At 48.0% G+C, this 23,978-nt stretch overlaps 1 protein-coding gene across 1 annotated transcript in view; it reads left to right on the top strand.

Annotated features, from left to right (window-relative positions):
* Nucleotides 1–983: 983 nt before the first annotated feature.
* Nucleotides 984–23,978, top strand: part of LOC141112851 (serine/threonine-protein kinase Nek11-like) — a 274,187-nt gene continuing 251,192 nt past the window's right edge. The window contains exons 1-2 of the mRNA XM_073605945.1: nt 984–1,064; nt 6,677–6,867. Of these exons, the coding sequence (XP_073462046.1) occupies nt 6,677–6,867 (191 nt within the window). The 5' untranslated portion in view covers nt 984–1,064. The remainder of the gene's footprint in view (nt 1,065–6,676; nt 6,868–23,978) is intronic.

The raw sequence follows: 23,978 nt of genomic DNA, 5'->3' as shown, positions 1-23,978 counted from the left end.
AAAGGGACAGTGTAAAAATGAAAAGTATAATAAATAATAATAAAAAAATGTAAAGCCCCCCGTCCCTCAGAGCTCGCACGCAGAAGCGAACGCATATGTAAGTCACGCCCGCATATGTAAACGGTGTTCAAACCACACATGTGAGGTATCGCCGCGATCATTAGAGCGAGAGCAATAATTCTAGCAAAAGATCTCCTCTGTAACTCAAAACTGGTGACCTGTGGAAATTTTTAAACTTCGCCTATGGAGATTTTTAAGGGTCAAAGTTTGTCGCCGTTCCACGAGCGGGGTGCAAATTTTGAAGCGTGACATGTTGGGTATCAGTTTACTCGGCTTAACATTATCTTTCACAATTTAAAAAAAAAATTGGGCTAACTTTACTTCACTGTTTTTTTATTTTTTAATTAAAAAAAAAGTGTATTTTTTTCCCAAAAGAAATTGCGTTTATAAGACCGCTGCGCAAATACGGTGTGACATAAAGTTTTGCATTTTATTCTTTGGGGTATCTGAAAAAAAAATATATATGTAAGTTTGGAGGTTCAAAGTCATTTTCTAGCAAAAAAAAATGATTTGAACTTGTAAAAGAAGAAGTAGAAGTTTGGAAAATTGGCCCGGTCCTTAAGTGGTTAATAGAAGATACTTTGGAGGAAGACACATCGGTGTGAATAAGCCCCAAATCTCTCAGCATCACGAGATATCAGCCATGTCGCTCCATCGCTCACCTGTCAGTGACACCTTACACTTTAAGTAACCGAAGCAACTGTGAGCTCACCTGGGACAGACCAAATCTTCTAATGGAGGGGGGGGGTTATACTTCACTCACAAAAAAGAAAATACACAGACTCCTCCCACTTCACAGAACTGTCAGATTTGATTAACCGAGTCTCCGGATTATTTTATTACAAGAAGATCAATGTAGGATATTCAGTCAGAGCCTGAAAATTATGAAAATCCCCCCCTTTCCGAGGATACGAATGGTCTCTCCTTCACCTGTCAGTAGTAGATCCTTCTCACCTGAGCGGCTGATTGCGGTGACCTCTGACGCTCTGCAAATATAAATAAAGGTAAGGCAGAATTTCCTCGCTCTTCTTCTATATCGCTCTTACTTCCATGGTGATTATTATAAGACGCATGGCAATGGATGCACAATAAAAGGGGCGGCACAGTGGTGTAGTGGGTGGCACAGTGGTTTAGTGGGTGGCACAGTGGTTTAGTGGGTGGCACAGTGGTGTAGTGGGCGGCACAGTGGTGTAGCGGGCGGCACAGTGATGTAGTGGGTGGCACAGTGGTGTAGCGGGCGGCACAGTGATGTAGTGGGTGGCACAGTGGTGTAGTGGGTGGCACAGTGGTGTAGTGGGCGGCACAGTGGTGTAGTGGGTGGCACAGTGGTGTAGTGGGCGGCACAGTGATGTAGTGGGCGGCACAGTGGTGTAGCGGGCGGCACAGTGATGTAGTGGGTGGCACAGTGGTGTAGTGGGTGGCACAGTGGTGTAGTGGGCGGCACAGTGGTGTAGTGGGTGGCACAGTGGTGTAGTGGGCGGCACAGTGGTGTAGTGGGTGGCACAGTGGTGTAGTGGGTAGCACTTTCGTCTAGCGGTAATAAGGGTCACTGGTTCAAATCCCAATCACAGCACTATCTGCATGGAGTTTGCATGTTCTCCCTGTGCCTGCGTTGGTTTCCTCCGGGTTCTCCGGTTTCCTCCCACACTACAAAGACATGCTGGGAGGTTTATTGGCTTCTGTCTAAAATTGGCCCCAATTTATGAATGTGAGTTGGGGACATTAGATTGTAAGCTCCTTGAGGACGGGGACCGATGTGAATGTGCAATGTATATGTAAAGTGTAAATTGACGGCGCTATATAAGTACCTGAAATAATAATATAAGGAAATGACACTCTGGTGTATTATTGAAAACAATGAGAAATAAACATGTATGCTCAGGTTACCCGATTGTACAGCTGGGGCCAAAACGTTTAAAAAATGACACAAATATTCATTGTCACAAAGTCTGCTGCCTCAGTTTTTATGATTTTTGGGAATTTTCATCACAGAATCACTTTTTGGGGTTTTATTTGATTGTAGCCCAGCACTTTATATTGGAATTTTTGATGGTTTATGTTTAATTAGAGTGATTTGTAGGAGCGCGCCGTTCATCTTTAAATTTTGTATAATATCTAACTTGTCATAGCTTGAAGAACGCGCAGCTCTTCTTATGCCCCGTACACACGATCGCACATTCCCACAACAAAATCCATCGTTTTTTTTTCCTTCGGATGTTGGCTCAAACTTGTCGCGAGGCCTGTTCTGAGTGGAACCTGTCCTGTTATACCGCTGTATGGTCTTGGCCACCGTGCTGCAGATCAGTTTCAGGGTCTTGGCAATCTTCTTATAGCCTAGGCCAGTGATGGAGAACCTTGGCACCCCAGATGTTTTGGAACTACATTTCCCATGATGCTCATGCACTCTGAAGTGTAGTTGAGCATCGTTGGAAATTTAGTTCCAAAACATCTGGGGTGCCAAGGTTCACCATCACTGGCCTAGGCCATCTTTATGTAGAGCAACAATTCTTTTTTTCAGATCCTCAGAGAGTTCTTTGCCATGAGGTGCCATGTTGTACTTCCAGTGACCAGTATGAGAGAGTGAGAGCGATAACACCAAATTATACACACCTGCTCCCCATTCACACCTGAGACCTTGTAACACTAACGAGTCACATGACACCGGGGAGGGAAAATGGCTAATTGGGCCCAATGGGAGATTTTCACTTAGGGGTGTACTGACTTTTGTTGCCAGCGGTTTAGACATTAATGGCTGTGTGTTGAGTTATTTTGAGGGGACAGTAAATTTACACTGTTATACAAGCTGTACACTCACTACTTTACATTGTAGACAAGTGTCATTTCTTCAGTGTTGTCACATGAAAAGATAGAAGAAAAGATTTACAAAAATGTCACTGAGGGGTGTACTTACTTTTGTCAGATACTGTATGAAATTGTGCAAAGTAAAACGCGCATGAGGCGCACGCAGCATGTCAAAGACTCGCCGTACCTCCCATGTAGAGGAGAGATTGTCGACTTCACATAAAAAAAAAATTCTGAAGTCAGATTTAATCGGTTTTGTTCAATTCCTGATAAGAAGAGGCGCCCAGTGTGACAGATGTATAGATGTATCCGATGTCCTCATCACCTGGGAACAGCGAGCACAGCTGGAATGTGAGGAGCTCAATCATTTATCCCCATTATTACCTCCAACCTGCAGTCGCCTCCCCCCCCCCCCCCCCATGTAGCGACGCGGAGGAACGGGGTGCAGGTGGACGAGGTGCTCCGAGAATGAGAACATGAGACCGGAGCTCTGATCCCCAATACTCTGCTCTGATCCCCAATACTCCACTCTGATCCCCAATACTCTGCTCTGATCCCCAATACTCCACTCTGATCCCCAATACTCCGCTCTGATCCCCAATACTCCACTCTGATCCCCAATACTCTGCTCTGATCCCCAATACTCCACTCTGATCCCCAATACTCCGCTCTGATCCCCAATACTCTGCTCTGATCCCCAATACTCCACTCTGATCCCCAATACTCCGCTCTGATCCCCAATACTCTGCTCTGATCCCCAATACTCCACTCTGATCCCCAATACTCCGCTCTGATCCCCAATACTCTGCTCTGATCCCCAATACTCCACTCTGATCCCCAATACTCCGCTCTGATCCCCAATACTCTGCTCTGATCCCCAATACTCCACTCTGATCCCCAATACTCCACTCTGATCCCCAATACTCTGCTCTGATCCCCAATACTCCACTCTGATCCCCAATACTCCGCTCTGATCCCCAATACTCTGCTCTGATCCCCAATACTCCACTCTGATCCCCAATACTCCACTCTGATCCCCAGTACTCTGCTCTGATCCCCAATACTCTGCTCTGATCCCCAATACTCCACTCTGATCCCCAATACTCCGCTCTGATCCCCAATACTCTGCTCTGATCCCCAATACTCCACTCTGATCCCCAATACTCCACTCTGATCCCCAATACTCTGCTCTGATCCCCAATACTCCACTCTGATCCCCAATACTCCACTCTGATCCCCAATACTCCACTCTGATCCCCAATACTCCACTCTGATTCCCAATACTCCGCTCTGATCCCCAATACTCTGCTCTGATCCCCAATACTCCACTCTGATCCCCAATACTCCACTCTGATCCCCAATACTCCACTCTGATCCCCAATACTCTGCTCTGATCCCCAATACTCTGCTCTGATCCCCAATACTCCACTCTGATCCCCAATACTCCGCTCTGATCCCCAATACTCCGCTCTGATCCCCAATACTCTGCTCTGATCCCCAATACTCCACTCTGATCCCTAATACTCTGCTCTGATCCCCAATACTCCGCTCTGATCCCCAATACTCCGCTCTGATCCCCAATACTCTGCTCTGATCCCCAATACTCCACTCTGATCCCCAGTACTCTGCTCTGATCCCCAATACTTCGCTCTGATCCCCAATACTCCACTCTGATCCCCAGGGATTTGTGTTGGGGGGGGATTTGTGTGTGAGGGGGGGAATTTGTGTGAGGAGGGGGATTTGTGTTGGGGGGGATTTGTGTGAGGAGGGGGGATTTGTGTTGGGGGGGGATTTGTGTGAGGAGGGGGGATTTGTGTGAGGAGGGGGATTTGTGTTGGGGGGGATTTGTGTGAGGAGGGGGATTTGTGTTGGGGGGGGGATTTGTGTGAGGAGGGGGGATTTGTGTGAGGAGGGGGATTTGTGTTGGGGGGATTTGTGTGAGGAGGGGGATTTGTGTTGGAGGGGGGATTTGTGTGAGGAGGGGGATTTGTGTTGGGGGGGATTTGTGTGAGGAGGGGGGATTTGTGTGAGGAGGGGGATTTGTGTTGGGGGGGATTTGTGTGAGGAGGGGGGATTTGTGTTGGGGGGGGGATTTGTGTGTGGAGGGGGGATTTGTGAGAGGAGGGGGATTTGTGTTGGGGGGGATTTGTGTGAGGAGGGGGATTTGTGTTGGAGGGGGGATTTGTGTGAGGAGGGGGATTTGTGTTGGGGGGGATTTGTGTGAGGAGGGGGGATTTGTGTGAGGAGGGGGATTTGTGTTGGGGGGGATTTGTGTGAGGAGGGGGGATTTGTGTTGGGGGGGGGGATTTGTGTGTGGAGGGGGGATTTGTGTTGGGGGGGATTTGTGTGAGGAGGGGGATTTGTGTTGGGGGGGATTTGTGTGAGGAGGGGGATTTGTGTTGGGGGGGATTTGTGTTGGGGGGGATTTGTGTGAGGAGGGGGATTTGTGTTGGGGGGGATTTGTGTTGGGGGGGATTTGTGTGTGGAGGGGGGATTTGTGTTGGGGGGGATTTGTGTGAGGAGGGGGGGATTTGTGTTGGGGGGATTTGTGTGAGGAGGGGGATTTGTGTTGGGGGGGATTTGTGTGAGGAGGGGGGGATTTGTGTTGGGGGGGGATTTGTGTGTGGAGGGGGGATTTGTGTTGGGGGGGATTTGTGTGAGGAGGGGGGGATTTGTGTTGGGGGGGATTTGTGTGTGGAGGGGGGATTTGTGTGTGGAGGGGGGATTTGTGTGTGGAGGGGGGATTTGTGTGAGGAGGGGGATTTGTGTTGGGGGGGGATTTGTGTGTGGAGGGGGGATTTGTGTGTGGAGGGGGGATTTGTGTGAGGAGGGGGATTTGTGTTGGGGGGGGATTTGTGTGAGGAGGGGGGATTTGTGTTGGGGGGGGATTTGTGTTGGGGGGGATTTGTGTTGGGGGGGATTTGTGTGAGGAGGGGGGAGATTTGTGTGAGGAGGGGGGAATTTGTGTTGGGGGGGGATTTGTGTGAGGAGGGGGGATTTGTGTGAGGAGGGGGGATTTGTGTTGGGGGGGGATTTGTGTGAGGAGGGGGGATTTGTGTTGGGGGGGATTTGTGTTGGGGGGGGGGATTTGTGTGAGGAGGGGGGATTTGTGTTGGGGGGGGATTTGTGTGAGGAGGGGGGATTTGTGTGAGGAGGGGGGATTTGTGTTGGGGGGGGATTTGTGTGAGGAGGGGGATTTGTGTCAGGGGGGAGATTTGTGTGAGGAGGGGGATTTGTGTGAGGAGGGGGGATTTGTGTGAGGAGGGGGGATTTGGGGGATGTGTTAGAAGAGGTGATTTGGTGAAGGAAGAAGAATTGTGCTGGGAGGGGAATTTAGTTTTTTTCAGGGGATTTGTAGTGGGGGAAATGTGTACTTGGAGGGGAAATTTGAGGGGTGGGGGATTTGTGCTAGGTGGGGGAGATTTTTTTTTGGGGGGAGGGGGAAATTTCAGCAGGGGAAGGATTTATACTGGAGGAGGGGCAATCTATCCTCAGGAGGTAAGTGTGCAAATTAGTGCTAATTTTTTTTTTTTTTTGGGGGGGGGGGGACACGTAGTTTGGCACACTCGTCCGGGGCTCTGGATGACCTTGTCCCGGCTCTGCCTGCCTGTCATGTGGAACCTCCTATTGATACTTTGTATCTCTGACCGATAAGGACTTTTCTCTGGGTTGGTGGAAGTACTAAAGCCAGGAGGACAACATAACAGCCAGGCAACTAGCATTTTCAAAAGGCGTTCTGCAGTGTCAGTCCTCAGATCTCTCTCATGGTAAACAAGAAGAAGCCATTTATATATGAACCCCCCTTATGTTACAGATGGAGGGGACTCTGGAGGGGACTCTGGAGGGGACTCTGGAGGGGACTCTGGACACAACTCCGGAATTGTGCCAAAGTGGATTTGCGGCGGGATCCATCATAATGAAGAGATATCACCTTCACCAGAGGCTGGGGAGCGGCTCCTTCGCCACAACGTACTTGGTGACCGATTCCAGGGACAGCGATGTTCAGTAAGTCTGATTCTGTGTGTGATTGGAGGAATACAGAATTCTATAGGTGTGCGCACTGGGTGTGCCGGGTGTGTCTGGGCACACCCTAATCGCCTTGTGTGCATTAGCATTAGTGCCTGGGGGGATTATGGTGGGGTGTGAGGGGGGATTATGGTGTAGGGGGAGGGGAGCCAACTCAATATTGAACCCTCCGGACTAAGACTGGGATGCCATTAAAGTTCGTGTGTGTGTGTAAAGGCAGGTGTCCCAATACTTTTGGTAACATAGTGACTGTGGGAACAATGTGTGTACATATATAATTTTCTTGTATAGAGAATTGAACTAACTACTTTATAAGGATAACAATGTTTTCCTAAAGCAGATCTCTCACCAAAACTAACAAGATATCAATAAACAGCCCATTAAAAGATAAAACAGGAAACCCACTTTTGTTGCAATATTCAGCGCAGGTCCAGATCAGGGGTCTCACACTGGCCCTCCAGCTGTTGCTAAACTACAAGTCCCATGAGGCATTGCAAGGCTGACAGATACAAGCATGACACCCAGAGGCATGATGGGACTTGTAGTTTTGTAACAGCTGGAGGGCCGCCAGTTTGAGACCCCTGGACTCTAGAGCTTTCCCTTGCAGTACTTTTTTTTGCCACTAGATGTCCTCAGTCTGGTGGCCAGTATCATTCAACCTACTTCCCCTGAGCCCAAGTCTTCCTGGACCCGCCCCCATCCTCTGACTGGACAAGAAGAAGTGATGAGCTCATCTCTCTGTCACTTTGCTCTCTCCTGCTATCAGCATGCTCCTTTCCAGCACATAAACTGATTCTTCCTCCCACACTTCATCTCTGCTATACAGGGACGGCATGAGGCAGAATCTCTGGTACTTACACAGCTCGTGTGGGGGGTGCAGCGCGGTGCAGTGACAGCGAACACTTAAGAGTCCGTATTGCAGAGAGCAGAAGTTGTGTCGACAGCATCTGTCTTGTGGCCTGGCCGGTTCAAACCCAAACAACGGGGTCTCCGGAACCTCTCTCTGCCCCTAATGTCTGTCCTTGTCAGACAGGTGACCTGTCCCTACACTACCCACACAGGAAATGAGCACCGAGCCTGGGAGCCAGGGCCTTAAATAGGCTCTCCCTGACCCAAGATGGCTGCCAGAGTCACATGGCGCAGCAGCATCCAATCAGAAAGCTTCGCTAGTGACCCAGGAAACCAAAGGGGAACCAAGCTGCTCTTAACTTCCCATCTAACTGCAGTCGAGTGCCACCTACAGCGGTGCCATCATTTCTTAATCACATTCCAAACGCTGTGCGATTTTGCTGCCATTATTGTGCAAGAAAATGGATGAAAATCTGGTAAAATCTGGGCAAAACGCACCCCAAATGGACCTGGCTCGGTGCCAGAATATGATACATGAGCTTCTTTGGCATGTTTTGGAGCACTGAATGGCGCCGTTCCAAAAATGCACCACAAAATGATGCAACAAAAACGAGACGCAGGAGAATCGCTCGCTGTGAACGGGCCGGAGGCGAATCGTCAGCTGACTGCTCTGTCTGTATTAGAAGAGGCGGGACCATCATATATAAAGTTGTCGGAGAACCCGCTTCCCATGGCTGGAAACCCCCCCCTGAAGACATTCCAGTCCTCGGTGAGCCGTCACACGATCGATCGTCTCCCTCGCCTGTGCCAGTTGCTGTGCTGCAATTCCCTGTCGCCTGAGAGCGTCTTATGTAATCGTTCAGCCAAATCACTCATGAGATAGAAGGAGGCCGACTCTCAATTACACAGCGTGTGCCGCCTTCCCATGGGGTCCCCTGGAGATTGTCCCCGGGGCAAATCTCTCTATCTATGGGCGATTGTTACTGGAAAGCAGAGAATGTGAACAACGGGCTGCAATGATCGACAGATTCACAAAACATCTTATAATAGACTTTGTCTAATTCCCTGGAGTTCAGCTTTAAATGATCTCATATAATTCTCTCACAGAGCTGTGTATAAATGGAATATTCTATACTCAGGTATTGTCATAGTCCCTGTATTTGGGTCCTAGTCCTGGTATTTGGGTCCTAGCCCCGGTATTTGGATGATAGTCCCGGTATTTGGGTCCTAGCCCCGGTATTTGGGTCCTAGCCCTGGTATTTGGGTCCTAGCCCCGGTATTTGGGTCCTAGTCCTGGCATTTGGATCCTAGTCCCGGTATTTGGGTCCTAGCCCTGGTATTTGGGTCCTAGCCCCGGTATTTGGGTCCTAGCCCTGGTATTTGGGTCCTAGCCCCGGTATTTGGGTCCTAGTCCCGGTATTTGGGTCCTAGTCCCGGTATTTGGGTCCTAGTCCTGGTATTTGGGTCCTAGCCCCGGTATTTGGGTCCTAGTCCCGGTATTTGGGTCCTAGTCCCGGTATTTGGGTCCTAGTCCTGGTATTTGGGTCCTAGTCCTGGTATTTGGGTCCTAGCCCCGGTATTTGGGTCCTAGTCCCGGTATTTGGGTCCTAGTCCTGGTATTTGGGTCCTAGCCCCGGTATTTGGGTCCTAGCCCCGGTATTTGGGTCCTAGTCCCGGTATTTGGGTCCTAGTCCTGGTATTTGTGTCCTAGTCCCTGTATTCGGGTCCTAGCCCCTGTATTTAGGTCCTAGCCCCGGTATTTGGGTCCTAGTCCTGGCATTTGGATCCTAGTCCCGGTATTTGGGTCCTAGCCCCGGTATTTGGGTCCTAGTCCCAGTATTTGGGTCCTAGCCCTTGGTATTTGGGTCCTAGCCCCGGTATTTGGGTCCTAGCCCCGGTATTTGGGTCCTAGTCCTGGTATTTGGGTCCTAGTCCCGGTATTTGGGTCCTAGTCCCGGTATTTGGGTCCTAGTCCCGGTATTTGGGTCCTAGCCCCGGTATTTGGGTCCTAGTCCCTGTATTTGGGTCCTAGCCCCGGTATTTGGGTCCTAGTCCCTGTATTTGGGTCCTAGCCCCGGTATTTGGGTCCTAGTCCCGGTATTTGGGTCCTAGCCCCGGTATTTGGGTCCTAGTCCCGGTATTTGGGTCCTAGCCCCGGTATTTGGGTCCTAGTCCCGGTATTTAGGTCCTAGCCCCGGTATTTGGGTCCTAGTCCCTGTATTTGGGTCCTAGCCCCGGTATTTGGGTCCTAGCCCCGGTATTTGGGTCCTAGTCCCAGTATTTGGGTCCTAGCCCTTGGTATTTGGGTCCTAGCCCCGGTATTTGGGTCCTAGCCCCGGTATTTGGGTCCTAGTCCTGGTATTTGGGTCCTAGTCCTGGTATTTGGGTCCTAGTCCCTGTATTTGGGTCCTAGTCCCTGTATTTGGGTCCTAGTCCCGGTATTTGGGTCCTAGTCCCGGGATTTGGGTCCTAGTCCCTGTATTTGGGTCCTAGTCCCTGTATTTGGGTCCTAGTCCCGGTATTTGGGTCCTAGTCCCGGGATTTGGGTCCTAGTCCCTGTATTTGGGTCCTAGCCCCGGTATTTGGGTCCTAGTCCTGGTATTTGGGTCCTAGTCCCGGTATTTGGGTCCTAGCCCCGGTATTTGGGTCCTAGTCCCGGTATTTGGGTCCTAGCCCCGGTATTTGGGTCCTAGCCCCGGTATTTGGGTCCTAGTCCCGGTATTTGGGTCCTAGCCCCGGTATTTGGGTCCTAGTCCTGGTATTTGGGTCCTAGTCCCTGTATTTGGGTCCTAGTCCCTGTATTTGGGTCCTAGTCCCGGTATTTGGGTCCTAGTCCCGGGATTTGGGGGTTATTTACTGTAATGATCGGTATAATCAGAAAATAAAATTTTTAGCCAATGGGAGTGGAAAGTTGCAATGACATCATTGTGACACAAATCACATGACTTCCAGCTGTCCAATAATCTGTTGTTTGTAAGAAGATATTTGTTTATATTTGTAATAAAAGAAAATCTTACTGAACGGATCTATAGGAGCGGCCATTGAAAATACTATTCGCTCGGCTGTCATTCGATCTTCTGCCTTCAATCATTTGTAAGGCTCACATCCAGGCAGGATGCGGTTGATGGCGTATGAGAGTTCTGTTCATGTGATGTGACTTTGATGCTCCTTGAGTGCCAGAGAGTGTAAAGTCGCATCAAAGTGGCATCAAAGCCGCACTCCATGAACATTACACATGTGACACTTGTCTATTATGATTGGTCAAAGATACAAAGTCACAGCAAAGTCGCACTCCAAATTCACAAGACTTTGGAGTCATACAAGTGTAGCCTCGGCTCCTATCACACTATCCGAAGTTATACGCCTTCCAGTGCGACTTTGGAGGCGAGACTTTGATGCAAATTTTGGTGTGATTTTGATTCGACTTTTACATTCTATGGATCAAAGTCGACATCAAAAGTCGCACCAAAGTAGTGCAGACAACTTTTCAAAGTCGCTGGGACTTTAAACCTCAGTGATTTGAACAGGAGCCCATGAAAAGAATGATATGTGATTTGTCATGCGACGTTGATGCCTAAAGTCGCATGACAAATCTCACAAGTGTGAATAGAGCAGAAGGAAAGGCAGTTCATGTTCAGAAATCGGTCAGCAATGGCAGCTCCCTGTATCCCCCTCTACAAAGTTACCTTGAAGACCACTGGGTGGCGCTGTAGGACTATTCAAAATCCACCCGCATTTTCCCATAGGATCCTGAAGGTGGCGGCAGAGAGCTGTGCACTGATTGGACGCATAAATTAGAGAACATCAGAAATCTTTACTTCCCGCATTGTTTGGGTCTAATTACCGCCAAGCGTTGGGCTCTGAATTCTGCATATCATTACCGGGAGGGAAAGGGGAGCGGAAATCCTAATTTCTCTCAGTGCAATTGGCTTTGACAGTATTGCTGATGACTATTTTACATCCATTGCAGAGAGTTCAAAGGCGGCCCAACTCATTTGTTATCCGCGTGCGACAATATAATTCCCAACCCCCGCTCCCCACCCCCCACCCCGCCTCCAATCCCGGGAAACCATTTAGATTAAAAAAAAAAAATTCTATTTGTTGGTCGGTTTCTCATGAATTCATTTGTTGATAGTTTTCGGAAAATGTAAAAATGTCACCAGCAGAGACAGCGATGTGGTTACAGAGCCCGGCCATCCACGGGGCCACCTGAGCAGGAGCCACGGGCCGAGGGGTGTCCAAGGGGGGTTGGGAGTGGAATGGTGGAAAGTGGGGGTAGGAGTGGAATGGTGGAAAGTGGGGGAAGGAGTGGAATGGTGGAAAGTGGGGGTAGGAGTGGAATGGTGGAAAGTGGGGGAAGGAGTGGAATGGTGGAAAGTGGGGTAAGGAGTGGAATGGTGGAAAGTGGGGAAAGGAGTGGAATGGTGGAAAGTGGGGTAAGGAGTGGAATGGTGGAAAGTGGGGGAAGGAGTGGAATGGTGGAAAGTGGGGGAAGGAGTGGAATGGTGGAAAGTGGGGGAAGGAGTGGAATGGTGGAAAGTGGGGAAAGGAGTGGAATGGTGGAAAGTGGGGGAAGGAGTGGAATGGTGGAAAGTGGGGGAAGGAGTGGAATGGTGGAAAGTGGAGAAAGGAGTGGAATGGCGGAAAGTGGGGGAAGGAGTGGAATGGTGGAAAGTGGGGAAAGGAGTGGAATGGCGGAAAGTGGGGGAAGGAGTGGAATGGTGGAAAGTGGGGGAAGGAGTGGAATGGTGGAAAGTGGAGAAAGGAGTGGAATGGTGGAAAGTGGGGGAAGGAGTGGAATGGTGGAAAGTGGAGAAAGGAGTGGAATGGTGGAAAGTGGGGGAAGGAGTGGAATGGTGGAAAGTGGGGGAAGGAGTGGAATGGTGGAAAGTGGGGTTAGGAGTGGAATGGTGGAAAGTGGGGGAAGGAGTGGAATGGTGGAAAGTGGGGGAAGGAGTGGAATGGTGGAAAGTGGGGGTAGGAGTGGAATGGTGGAAAGTGGGGAAAGGAGTGGAAAGGTGGAAAGTGGGGTAAGGAGTGGAATGGTGGAAAGTGAGGGGAAGGAGTGGAATGGTGGAAAGTGGGGTAAGGAGTGGAATGGTGGAAAGTGGGGTAAGGAGTGGAATGGTGGAAAGTGGGGTAAGGAGTGGAATGGTGGAAAGTGGGGGTAGGAGTGGAATGGTGGAAAGTGGGGGTAGGAGTTGAATGGTGGAAAGTGGAGGTAGGAGTGGAATGGTGGAAAGTGGGGTAAGGAGTGGAATGGTGGAAAGTGGGGGTAGGAGTGGAATGGTGGAAAGTGGGGGAAGGAGTGGAATGGTGGAAAGTGGGGTTAGGAGTGGAATGGTGGAAAGTGGGGGAAGGAGTGGAATGGTGGAAAGTGGGGGAAGGAGTGGAATGGTGGAAAGTGGAGAAAGGAGTGGAATGGTGGAAAGTGGGGGAAGGAGTGGAATGGTGGAAAGTGGAGAAAGGAGTGGAATGGTGGAAAGTGGGGGAAGGAGTGGAATGGTGGAAAGTGGGGGTAGGAGTGGAATGGTGGAAAGTGGGGAAAGGAGTGGAAAGGTGGAAAGTGGGGTAAGGAGTGGAATGGTGGAAAGTGAGGGGAAGGAGTGGAATGGTGGAAAGTGGGGTAAGGAGTGGAATGGTGGAAAGTGGGGTAAGGAGTGGAATGGTGGAAAGTGGGGTAAGGAGTGGAATGGTGGAAAGTGGGGGTAGGAGTGGAATGGTGGAAAGTGGGGGTAGGAGTTGAATGGTGGAAAGTGGAGGTAGGAGTGGAATGGTGGAAAGTGGGGTAAGGAGTGGAATGGTGGAAAGTGGGATAAGGAGTGGAATGGTGGAAAGTGGGGGTAGGAGTGGAATGGTGGAAAGTGGGGTAAGGAGTGGAATGGTGGAAAGTGGGGAAAGGAGTGGAATGGTGGAAAGTGGGGTAAGGAGTGGAATGGTGGAAAGTGGGGGAAGGAGTGGAATGGTGGAAAGTGGGGGAAGGAGTGGAATGGTGGAAAGTGGGGAAAGGAGTGGAATGGTGGAAAGTGGAGAAAGGAGTGGAATGGTGGAAAGTGGGGGAAGGAGTGGAATGGTGGAAAGTGGGGGAAGGAGTGGAATGGTGGAAAGTGGGGGAAGGAGTGGAATGGTGGAAAGTGGAGAAAGGAGTGGAATGGCGGAAAGTGGGGGAAGGAGTGGAATGGTGGAAAGTGGGGAAAGGAGTGGAATGGTGGAAAGTGGGGGAAGGAGTGGAATGGTGGAAAGTGGAGAAAGGAGTGGAATGGTGGAAAGTGGGGGAAGGAGTGGAATGGTGGAAAGTGGAGAAAGGAGTGGAATGGTGGAAAGTGGGGGTAGGAGTGGAATGGTGGAAAGTGGGGAAAGGAGTGGAAAGGTGGAAAGTGGGGTAAGGAGTGGAATGGTGGAAAGTGAGGGGAAGGAGTGGAATGGTGGAAAGTGGGGGTAGGAGTGGAATGGTGGAAAGTGGGGGTAGGAGTTGAATGGTGGAAAGTGGAGGTAGGAGTGGAATGGTGGAAAGTGGGGTAAGGAGTGGAATGGTGGAAAGTGGGGTAAGGAGTGGAATGGTGGAAAGTGGGGGTAGGAGTGGAATGGTGGAAAGTGGGGGTAGGAGTGGAATGGTGAAAAGTAGGGGTAGGAGTGGAATGGTGGAAAGTGGGGGTAGGAGTGGAATGGTGGAAAGTGGGGGTAGGAGTGGAATGGTGGAAAGTGGGGGTAGGAGTGGAATGGTGGAAAGTGGGGTAAGGAGTGGAATGGTGGAAAGTGGGGGTAGGAGTGGAAAGTTGGGAAAGGAGTGGAATGGTGGAAAGTGGGGTAAGGAGTGGAATGGTGGAAAGTGGGGGTAGGAGTGGAATGGTGGAAAGTGGGGTAAGGAGTGGAATGGTGGAAAGTGGGGGTAGGAGTGGAATGGTGGAAAATGGGGGAAGGAGTGGAATGGAGGAAAGTGGGGTAAGGAGTGGAATGGTGGAAAGTGGGGGTAGGAGTGGAATGGTGGAAAGTGGGGGTAGGAGTGGAATGGTGGAAAATGGGGGAAGGAGTGGAATGGAGGAAAGTGGGGTAAGGAGTGGAATGGTGGAAAGTGGGGGTAGGAGTGGAATGGTGGAAAGTGGGGGTAGGAGTGGAATGGTGGAAAGTGGAGAAAGGGGTGGAATGGTGGAAAGTGGGGTAAGGAGTGGAATGGTGGAAAGTGGGGGTAGGAGTGGAATGGTGGAAAGTGTCTTTGTGCCCGTCTCCTCCACCCCCTCCTCTTTTTTTATTTTTTTTACTTTTTCTTTAGCACTGTACTTTTTAACTTTTTTTTTTTATCAACTTTATTGCTCTTACAAGGGATGAACAAGCTCCATTGTATATTATGGGTTGTGACAGGTCCTCTTTATGGAGAGATTTGGGGTCTATTTGCTGCAATGACGGAGATTTCACCGTTTCCATCTGAAGACATTTATAACGGTACGGCGGACAGGAAGTGGTTAAATGTACCGCGGTGCCGTTGTGTCGCCATTCTTCTGCCGCTTCCTATCAGCTATAATCTGGTGGTGAATATTGCAGAGCCTATTATACCGTCCATCGCACGGCGCGTTAATTAACATGCCGCCTCGTATTCCGCCAGTCTGTGACCGCGCTTGTCAGTCCTCCAGCTTCCGTCGGGGCCCAGCACACTGACCTGAAAACATTTCTCCCATTTTTTGGGGGTCTTCTCTTCTGAGAGCGTTTGATAAGCGCCGTCTAATCTGCGCTCCGGCCGCCCCTCACATTCACTTCCAGCAGATTTTTGTCATGTAAAAGAGACTTAGAGGGAGAAATATAAAAATAAATTGATATTCTGCAAGTTAAGGCAAAGATCCAGCGAGCGTTAAATCTCCTCTGCCGGCGTCCCGGGCAACCCCAACCAGCGGAAAATAATTAATTCCGTCTCATTTCCGAGAAATCCTCTTTTCTCCCATTTCAATTTGAGCCGTTTTATGCGGTGCGGTGAGATAGCGCCCCCCTCCCCCGCAAATGTGACGCTTCATGGGTCACCCATCAGATGTTTTCAGATGATAATTCAGAAAATTACTATAATAACTTTCAATTTTCGACACATAATTGCCATTTTTATATATAATGAATGTTTTCACCTTTTGTATCCTTTGTTTCATCTCCAGTACTTCTGATTTACTGCATCCTCATTGCAGCCACTTCCTGTCTACATGCACTCCAGGGGTGGCCGCATGGCATTTCTTATATGAGGGGGGGGGTCCTGAGGGTGATAACTGTACATCATACCTGCCAAATGTTTGTTGTAATGACTCCTTGTTGTCTCCATCAGAAGCAGAGCCCGGGACGGGGGACGAGGGGGGGGGGGGCAGGAGGGGCGGCTGCCCTGGGCACTGTGGTTTCATGTGAGGTGGGAGGGCACAGTAAGAGGTGATTAGGGGGGAGGGGATTTGTGTTGGAAGGGGGAATTGAGGCGGGCAGTAAGAATTGTTCTTGGAGAGGAAATTTGAGGGGGGTGTGTGTGCGCTAGAAGTGGTGATTTAGGGTGAACTGTGTTGGGAGAGGGGATGGGGGAAGAGGATTTGTGCTGTAAGGGGTGATATACAGTGCCTTTAAAAAGTATTCATACCCCTTGAAATTCTCCACATTTTGTTACAACCAAAAACGTAAATGTATTTAATTGGGATTTTATGTGATAGACCAACACAAAGTGTCACATAATTGTGAAGTGGAAGGAAAATGATAAATGATACAAATAAATATGTGAAAAGTGTGGGGGAGGGGCATTTGTATGGCGCCCCCCGGAGTCAATACTTTGTAGAACCCCCTTTCTCTACAAGTCTTTTTGGGGATGTCTCTACCAGCTTTGCACATCTAGAGAGGACATTTCTGCCCATTCTTCTTTGTAAAATATCTCAAGTTCTGTCAGATTGGATGGAGAGCGTCTGTGAACAGCAATTTTCAAGTCTTGCCACAGATTCTCAATGTGATTTAGGTCTGGACTGTGACTGGGCCATTCTAACACATGAATATGCTTTGATGTAAACCATTCCATTGTAGCTCTGGCTGGATGTTTCGGGTCGTTGTCCTGCTGGAAGGTGAACCTCCCCCCAGTCTCAAGTCTTCCCATCAACTCTGACCAGCTTCCCTGTCCCTGCTGAAGAAAACCATCCCCACCACATGATGCTGCCACCACCATGTTTCACGGTGGGGATGGTGTGTTCAGGGTGATGTGCGGTGTTAGTTTTCCCCACACATAGCGTTTTACTTTTAGGCCATAAAGTTGAATTTTGGTCTCATGTGACCAGATCACCTTCTTCCACATGTTTTCTGTGTCCTCCACATGGCTTCTCACAAACTACAAACAGGACTTCTTATGACTTTCTTTCACCAATGTCTTTCTTCTTGTCACTCTTCCATAAAGGGCAGATTTGTGGAGAACACGACTAATAGTTGTCCTGTGGACAGATTCTCCCACCTGAGCTGTGGATCTCTGCAGCTTCTCCAGAGTTACCATGGACCTCTTGGCTCTTCTCTGATGAATGCTCTCCTTGCCCGGCCGGTCAGTTTAGGTGGACGGCCATGTCTTGGTAGGTTTGCAGTTCTGCCATACTCTTTCCATTTTCCGATGATGGATTGAACAGAGCTCCGTGAGATGTTCAAAGCTTGGGAGATATTTTTATAACCTAACCCTGCTTTATACTTCTCCACAACTTTATCCCTGACCTGTCTGGTGTGTTCCTTGGACTTCATGATGCTGTTTGTTCACTAAGGTTCTCTAACAATCCTCTGAGGGCTTCACAGAACAGCTGTATTTATACTGAGATTAAATGACACACAGGTGGACTCTATTTACTAATTAGGTGACTTCTGAAGGCAATTGGTTCCCCTAGATTTTAGTTAGGGGTATCAGAGTAAAGGGGGCTGAATACAAATGCCCCCCCCACACTTTTCACATATTTATTTGTATCATTTATATATTTTCCTTCCACTTCACAATTATGTGACACTTTGTGTTGGTCTATCACATAAAATCCCAATAAAATACATTTACGTTTTTGGTTGTAACGTCAAGGGGTATGAATACTTTTTCAAGGAATTGTATGTGCTATGATGGGTATTTTTTTTGCTGGGGGTGGGAGGGGGAATGTATTTGTGCTAATAGGGATGATTGTGGGAGATTTGTGCTAGGATGGGAAATTAGGGAATTGGGGGATTTGGAGTGGAGGGGAGAGCATGTGTACTTGGAGGGAAAATGTTGGGGTGGGGGGATGTGGTGGGGGTGGGGGTGGGGGGGGTGTGGTTTGTTCTGGGTGACCTATAGGAATGTAGGGGCAAAGAAAGATATCAAACTCCTTCCCATGTACTGTAGGCTTCATTAGCTGTATGTATCTCAGGGATTTATGTACAATATTGGTTTAAAGTGGTTGTTAACCCTCCATATCCCCAGTGTAGTGACTGGCATTAGGTAATACACAGGAGCTGAGACAAATGCTCCTACATAAGTTGTACCTGTTTATCTGCCGCTCTCTCTTCTCTACAACCTTCTAAAAATAAAAAGATCAAAGGATTTTTCTCAGCTCTGGAAGGCGGGGGGGGGGGGGGATGTCACACTGCACAGAGTTTAATCTCAGTCACTTTCTGCATGCTGCCGCCATGGATTGAAATCCTGCAGTACCCACAAGATCCCCCTCCCTAGGAAGACACATGTACAATCATGCCAATGAACATCTAAATGATTCAGAGAAGGATTGGGAGAAAGTTCTGTGGTCAGAGGAGACCAAAATTCAGCTCTTTGGCATTAACTCAACTCGCAGTGTTTGGAGGAAGAAAAATGGTGACTATGACCCTAAGAACATCATCCCTACAGTCACACATCATCCCTACAGTCACATCATCCCTACAGTCACACATCATCCCTACAGTCACACATCATCCCTACAGTCACACACCATCCCTACAGTCACATCATCCCTACAGTCACACAGCATCCCTACAGTCACACATCATCCCTACAGTCACACATCATCCCTACAGTCACACACCATCCCTACAGTCACATCATCCCTACAGTCACACATCATCCCTACAGTCACACATCATCCCTACAGTCACACACCATCCCTACAGTCACACATAATCCCTACAGTCACACATCATCCCTACAGTCACACACCATCCCTACAGTCACACCCCACCCCTACAGTCTCGTACATGTTTCGTCATTGACGTCTTCAGCGTCGCTGAAGACGTCAATGACGAAACGCGTACAACGGCGCCACGCACGCTACGTCACTTCCGGGTACGGACTTTGCTTGGAACGCAGGTGGAGTGCAAACATCTCCAACCAGCGGTACGCTGTCACTTCCGCAATGCTTCGTTTGCAGGCACACACCTGTACCCTGTGATGATACACTATTGCTGGATTCTTCATCCCAGAATTTTAGCTTTATTTAATTTTAAATATTTTTTGAGTATCTGTGTGGAGTTTTATGAATAAAAACTTTTTACCTACTACACCATGGGAGCCTTCTATTCCTTTTTTCTATGAGGGAGCCATTGGGATTACCTTTTAACCACTGATAAGGAGGTCACCCTGGATGCCTCACACTGAGAGGAGATCGTGAGGAGATCGTGGTTGAGATACTCTATGCTGTTTGCCCCTTGGGGGCTGTTGGATTCGGTGAGTGGGGACCCTTGAGGGGGAGCACAAAAGTCACAAAAACCACTTGAGAGCACTCCAGTCACGGTTTTCTTGCAAAGAACAAATGTTTGAACACTGGTTCTGAAGAGGCCCATCTATGGACTAATCACTAATCGTTAATTGATTTGTACCTTCACCAATTATTGTTTAATGGACATTGATCACCATTTATAATAATATTTACTAATTTGCACATTTTGCACCACCTGGGCACTTGTATGTTTATGATTGAGGTCACTATCATCTGTGGCGGTGTAGAACTATCATGGATGTAGGTGTTTAGCATACACCGCTTTATATTGCGTGTTCACATATAAGGTGTTTGATTTTGCAATATTTAACCCTTGTAGATCGTTTTTGTATTTTATTTATTTATATTTTTTTCACTAATTTTTGTCGGTACTACACACAGGGGTATGAGTGGGGGGTAAAACCACTTTGGGAACATTACCTTCATAGTGCCCTTGGTATAGCCTACTTTAGGAAAGCTAGGGACTATATTTATAAACTCCCCCTCCCCCAATGCACCATCCCATATAATCCCATAGGGAGCGCCATACCCTATTTTATTTAAATTCACGTACTCTGTGGAGAATCCTTAGGGAAGCTCCTTTAGGGGGCTGCATACCTAAACCTCTGTCCTAAGCGCAGCTTTCGTACTTATCCATTTACAGGAAACGTCTGACCTCTGTGATCACCAACAAGGGTTTCTCCACCAACTACTAAGGGGGTCAAATACTTATTTTACTCCATTTATAACATTTGTATCATGTGTTTTTTCTGGATTTTTGGTTGATATTCTGTCTCTATCATATAAAATACACCTATGATAAGAATTATAGACCCTTCATTTCTATGTAAGGGGGCAAAACTTACACAATCTGCAGGGGAGCCAATCAGTATTTTCCCCCCACTGTATAAAAAAATGAAAGGGTAACTCCACTTTCATGGGAAAAAATATAACTAATAAAATAAAAATAATTTATCATACACAATTGCTACACAAGTCACATTTTTAATTGAATGTTATTAAAAATTCCCTTTCCTTTTCAATCTGTAATTTTTTGTAAAATGCAATATGGCCACCTGGAGGCGCTCTGCACACAGATGGTATACAGAACCCCGCCCCCCAGAAATGTAATTTCCTGCTTGTGTGATTGGCTCACTGATTTTCCCAGAAGTCTGCACTAAGGTACAAGTCAGATTTTGGGCATCCCCTGCAACAATAATTTCCTTTTTGGTGGGATACTCCCAAATTGAAATCACGTCTAAAGGGATGCAGACCCTGCCACTTTCCTCATTAGAGCCCTGCAGGTGCAGCAGCTGATTGATGATTATAAAGTCACTCCCATTCACATTCACTCTGAACATGGACACAGAGAAACAAACAGATATTACTATAGAATAACAAAAAGTAAGAATCTGCAACAAAGTTTGTCACAATCCCTGCAATGTACAGAGATCACCCAGCAGGGGGAGGGGGGAGGTTATACAAAAATGTATAGAGGGGGAGTCTACGGGTAGCTGGGGGGAGTTTAGTGGTGGATGGATGGAGGGGGGGGGGGGTCTCTGAATTTGTTCTAAGTAATATTTTATGCTTTCTTCTCTCTTCTGTGTGGAAATCAGTAAATTCGGAGGCACTTTTTTGGGGCTCAGTGTCGCTCTCAGATCACTTCCTCTAATCCGCCGCCGCTGTCCGTCCATCCCGCCGCTTTCATTCGCAGATGGCGAGAATCTCCGCTACCAATTCACGAAGCTCCTTCTTTACACAAACATGGGTGATGAAGAGAAACCAGACATTGTGTGCGGAGGATCGTGATCCCGGCTGGTACACGCCACGCGGACCGCGCTTGATTAGAGCGAAAGGCGTTCCCGTCGCCAGGACAGGGCAGGATTTAATAGGCAGTAAAGACGTAGAGCCCCTCGCTCTGCAAATATCAAATCTACAGCCCAGACTCGGAAAAGCCTTTGATTTAGGAACAATACTCAGGAATCCGCCAATTAATTGGTGTGAGGCGGCTGCTCCCGGCTTCAATTCGATATGCTATTGTGGCGAGGAGGGGGGGGGAGGGGGAATTCCGCGTGCAGAATGGAATTGTTTGCAGAATTGTTCAGCAAACTCACCGCGGAAGAGAGAAAAGGACACATTTGTGTTTACAGAACACCGCAGGGATGTGGAAATCAGCATTTGTTACAGAAAATGTATCATCTCTGCACAGTATTCTTCTATTAGTTATTATATAAATAGGATCAGAGAGCCGTCGTCATGAATTGGCTAATGCAAGAATCCAAAATATTCTGTCTTAAAGCAGCACCCAACAATAACAGCCAATAAAAGGTACAGTAAAATAAAAATGCCTGTGCAATACTCACCTTCAATCTGGGGCTGTTTCCCTGCAGTACTACTTTTCCTCCACTAGATGTCCTCAGCAGTCTAGGTTCAGACTTTAAGCCGCACCCAACTATAGATAAAATAAAAACAACTGCCTGTGCTGTACTCACCTTCAATCTGGGGCATTTGCTTCCCTGCAGTACTTCTTTTCTTCCACTAGATGTCCTCAGTCTTCTAAATTGAACAACTGCCAGATTTTTTTTTAACCCTATTCCTCTGAGCCCAGGTTGTTATGGATCCACCCCAAGCTTGGGGCAGTAAGGCTGAATTCACACTTGAGCATCGCATTTTTGAGCATAATTTTTTTATGGCTTTTTGTCATGCGTTTTGTGCATTTTTTATACAGCATTTTTAGGCTTTGGTGTTTTTTTGAGTTTTTTTGAGCCAATAGAGGAAACTATCATCTGTGTCATCATTTGTTACTATATTTTTCAGCTTTTTGATCCACTATTTTTTATTATTTATTTACTAAATGTTATTATTTTTTTTATTAGGGGTTAGGATTAGGGTTTAGGCTCGGTTCACACAGGGGCGACTTGTCAGGCGACCTAGTCGCCTGACAAGTCGCCTCCCGTTCTGTGCTACGGAACCGTTCTAATAGGAGCGACGCAAGTCGCTCCGACTTAGAAAAAGTTTCCTGTACTACTTTGGGGGCGACTTGCATAGACTTCTATGCAGAAGTCGTTTTGCAAGTCGCCTCGGAAGTCGTTTGCAGGTCGCCTCGCTGAGGCGACCTGCAAGTCGTGCAGCCCCCTGTGTGAACCGGCACTCAGAGTTATGGCCCGTACACACGATCCGCAAATCGTATGAAAAATATGCTGGCAGCCCTCATACGTCTATTTCCCAAAGACAAACAATTCTTTTTTTTTCAGATCCTCAGAGAGTTCTTTGCCATGGAGGTGCCATGTTGACCTTCCAGTGACCAGTATGAGAGAGTGAGAGCGAAAACACCAAATTTAACACACCTGCTCCCCATTCACACCTGAGACCTTGTAACACTAACGAGTCACATGACACCGGGGAGGGAAAATGGTTAATTGGGCCCAATTTGGAGATTTTCACTTAGGGGTGTACTGACTTTTGTTGCCAGCGGTTTAGACATTAATGGCTGTGTGTTGAGTTATTTTGAGGGGACAGCAAATTTACACTGTTATACAAGCTGTACACTCACTACTTTACATTGTAGACAAGTGTCATTTCTTCAGTGTTGTCACATGAAAAGATAGAAGAAAAGATTTACATAAATGTCACTGAGGGGTGTACTTACTTTTGTCAGATACTGTGTGTGTGTGTGTGTGTGTGTGTGTGTGTGTGTGTGTGTGTGTATATATATATACACACACAAATATTTATTTATTTTTTTTTTACCTATTTTGTTACATAATGTATTATTATTTTTAATAGTGCAACTGCAGTGTTTATCTGCAGGATAAAGGCTTTTATTTATTTTTTTACATTTTGCAATTTAATTTTACATTTTACAAATTTTTTCAGTCTATGGCACAAAAGCCAAAACAAAACAGCGTGCCAAAGAAAAAATGTTAAATGTCCTTAAAAATATGTACAAATTTTTTTTTAGGTATGAAAGGGATTTATTATTTATTTATTTTAGAGTTCTTGTTACCCCGACAATGCTGAATTTAGCCTGGGCATCTCGTCATCAATGAACCAATGGAATGGGTTAATAGCCCCCCCCACCCCCCCAGGTCCGGCTTGCACCGCCGGCGCCTCTCACTAAACTTTGCTGTAAGAAGTATGGATTCGCTCGCTGTAGACACGAAATAAACAAAGCCGAGTTTAATTTAATTGACATTAGCAGAGAAGACGACTCGCCACTAATCCCTCCCTTTCATCTCGTATTAGAAGATTGATCCATACTTCCCGATTCAGCTTCTGCCCTACAAGACGGGGCAACCTGCCGAGCCTCAGTCCAGATCCCCCCCCACCCAACCCACCGAGCCTCAGTCCAGATCCCCCCCCCACCCAACCCGCCGAGCCTTAGTCCAGATCCCCCCCCCACCCAACCCGCCGAGCCTCAGTCCAGATCCCCCCCACCCAACCCGTCGAGCCTCAGTCCAGATCCCCCCCCCAACCCGCCGAGCCTCAGTCCAGATCCCCCCCCACCCAACCCGTCGAGCCTCAGTCCAGATCCCCCCCCAACCCGCCGAGCCTCAGTCC

The sequence above is a fragment of the Aquarana catesbeiana genome, linkage group LG11 (genome assembly GCF_042186555.1).
Source record: "Aquarana catesbeiana isolate 2022-GZ linkage group LG11, ASM4218655v1, whole genome shotgun sequence".
Taxonomy (NCBI): Eukaryota; Metazoa; Chordata; class Amphibia; order Anura; family Ranidae; genus Aquarana; species Aquarana catesbeiana.
This window is presented reverse-complemented; position numbering and strand designations above follow the sequence as displayed.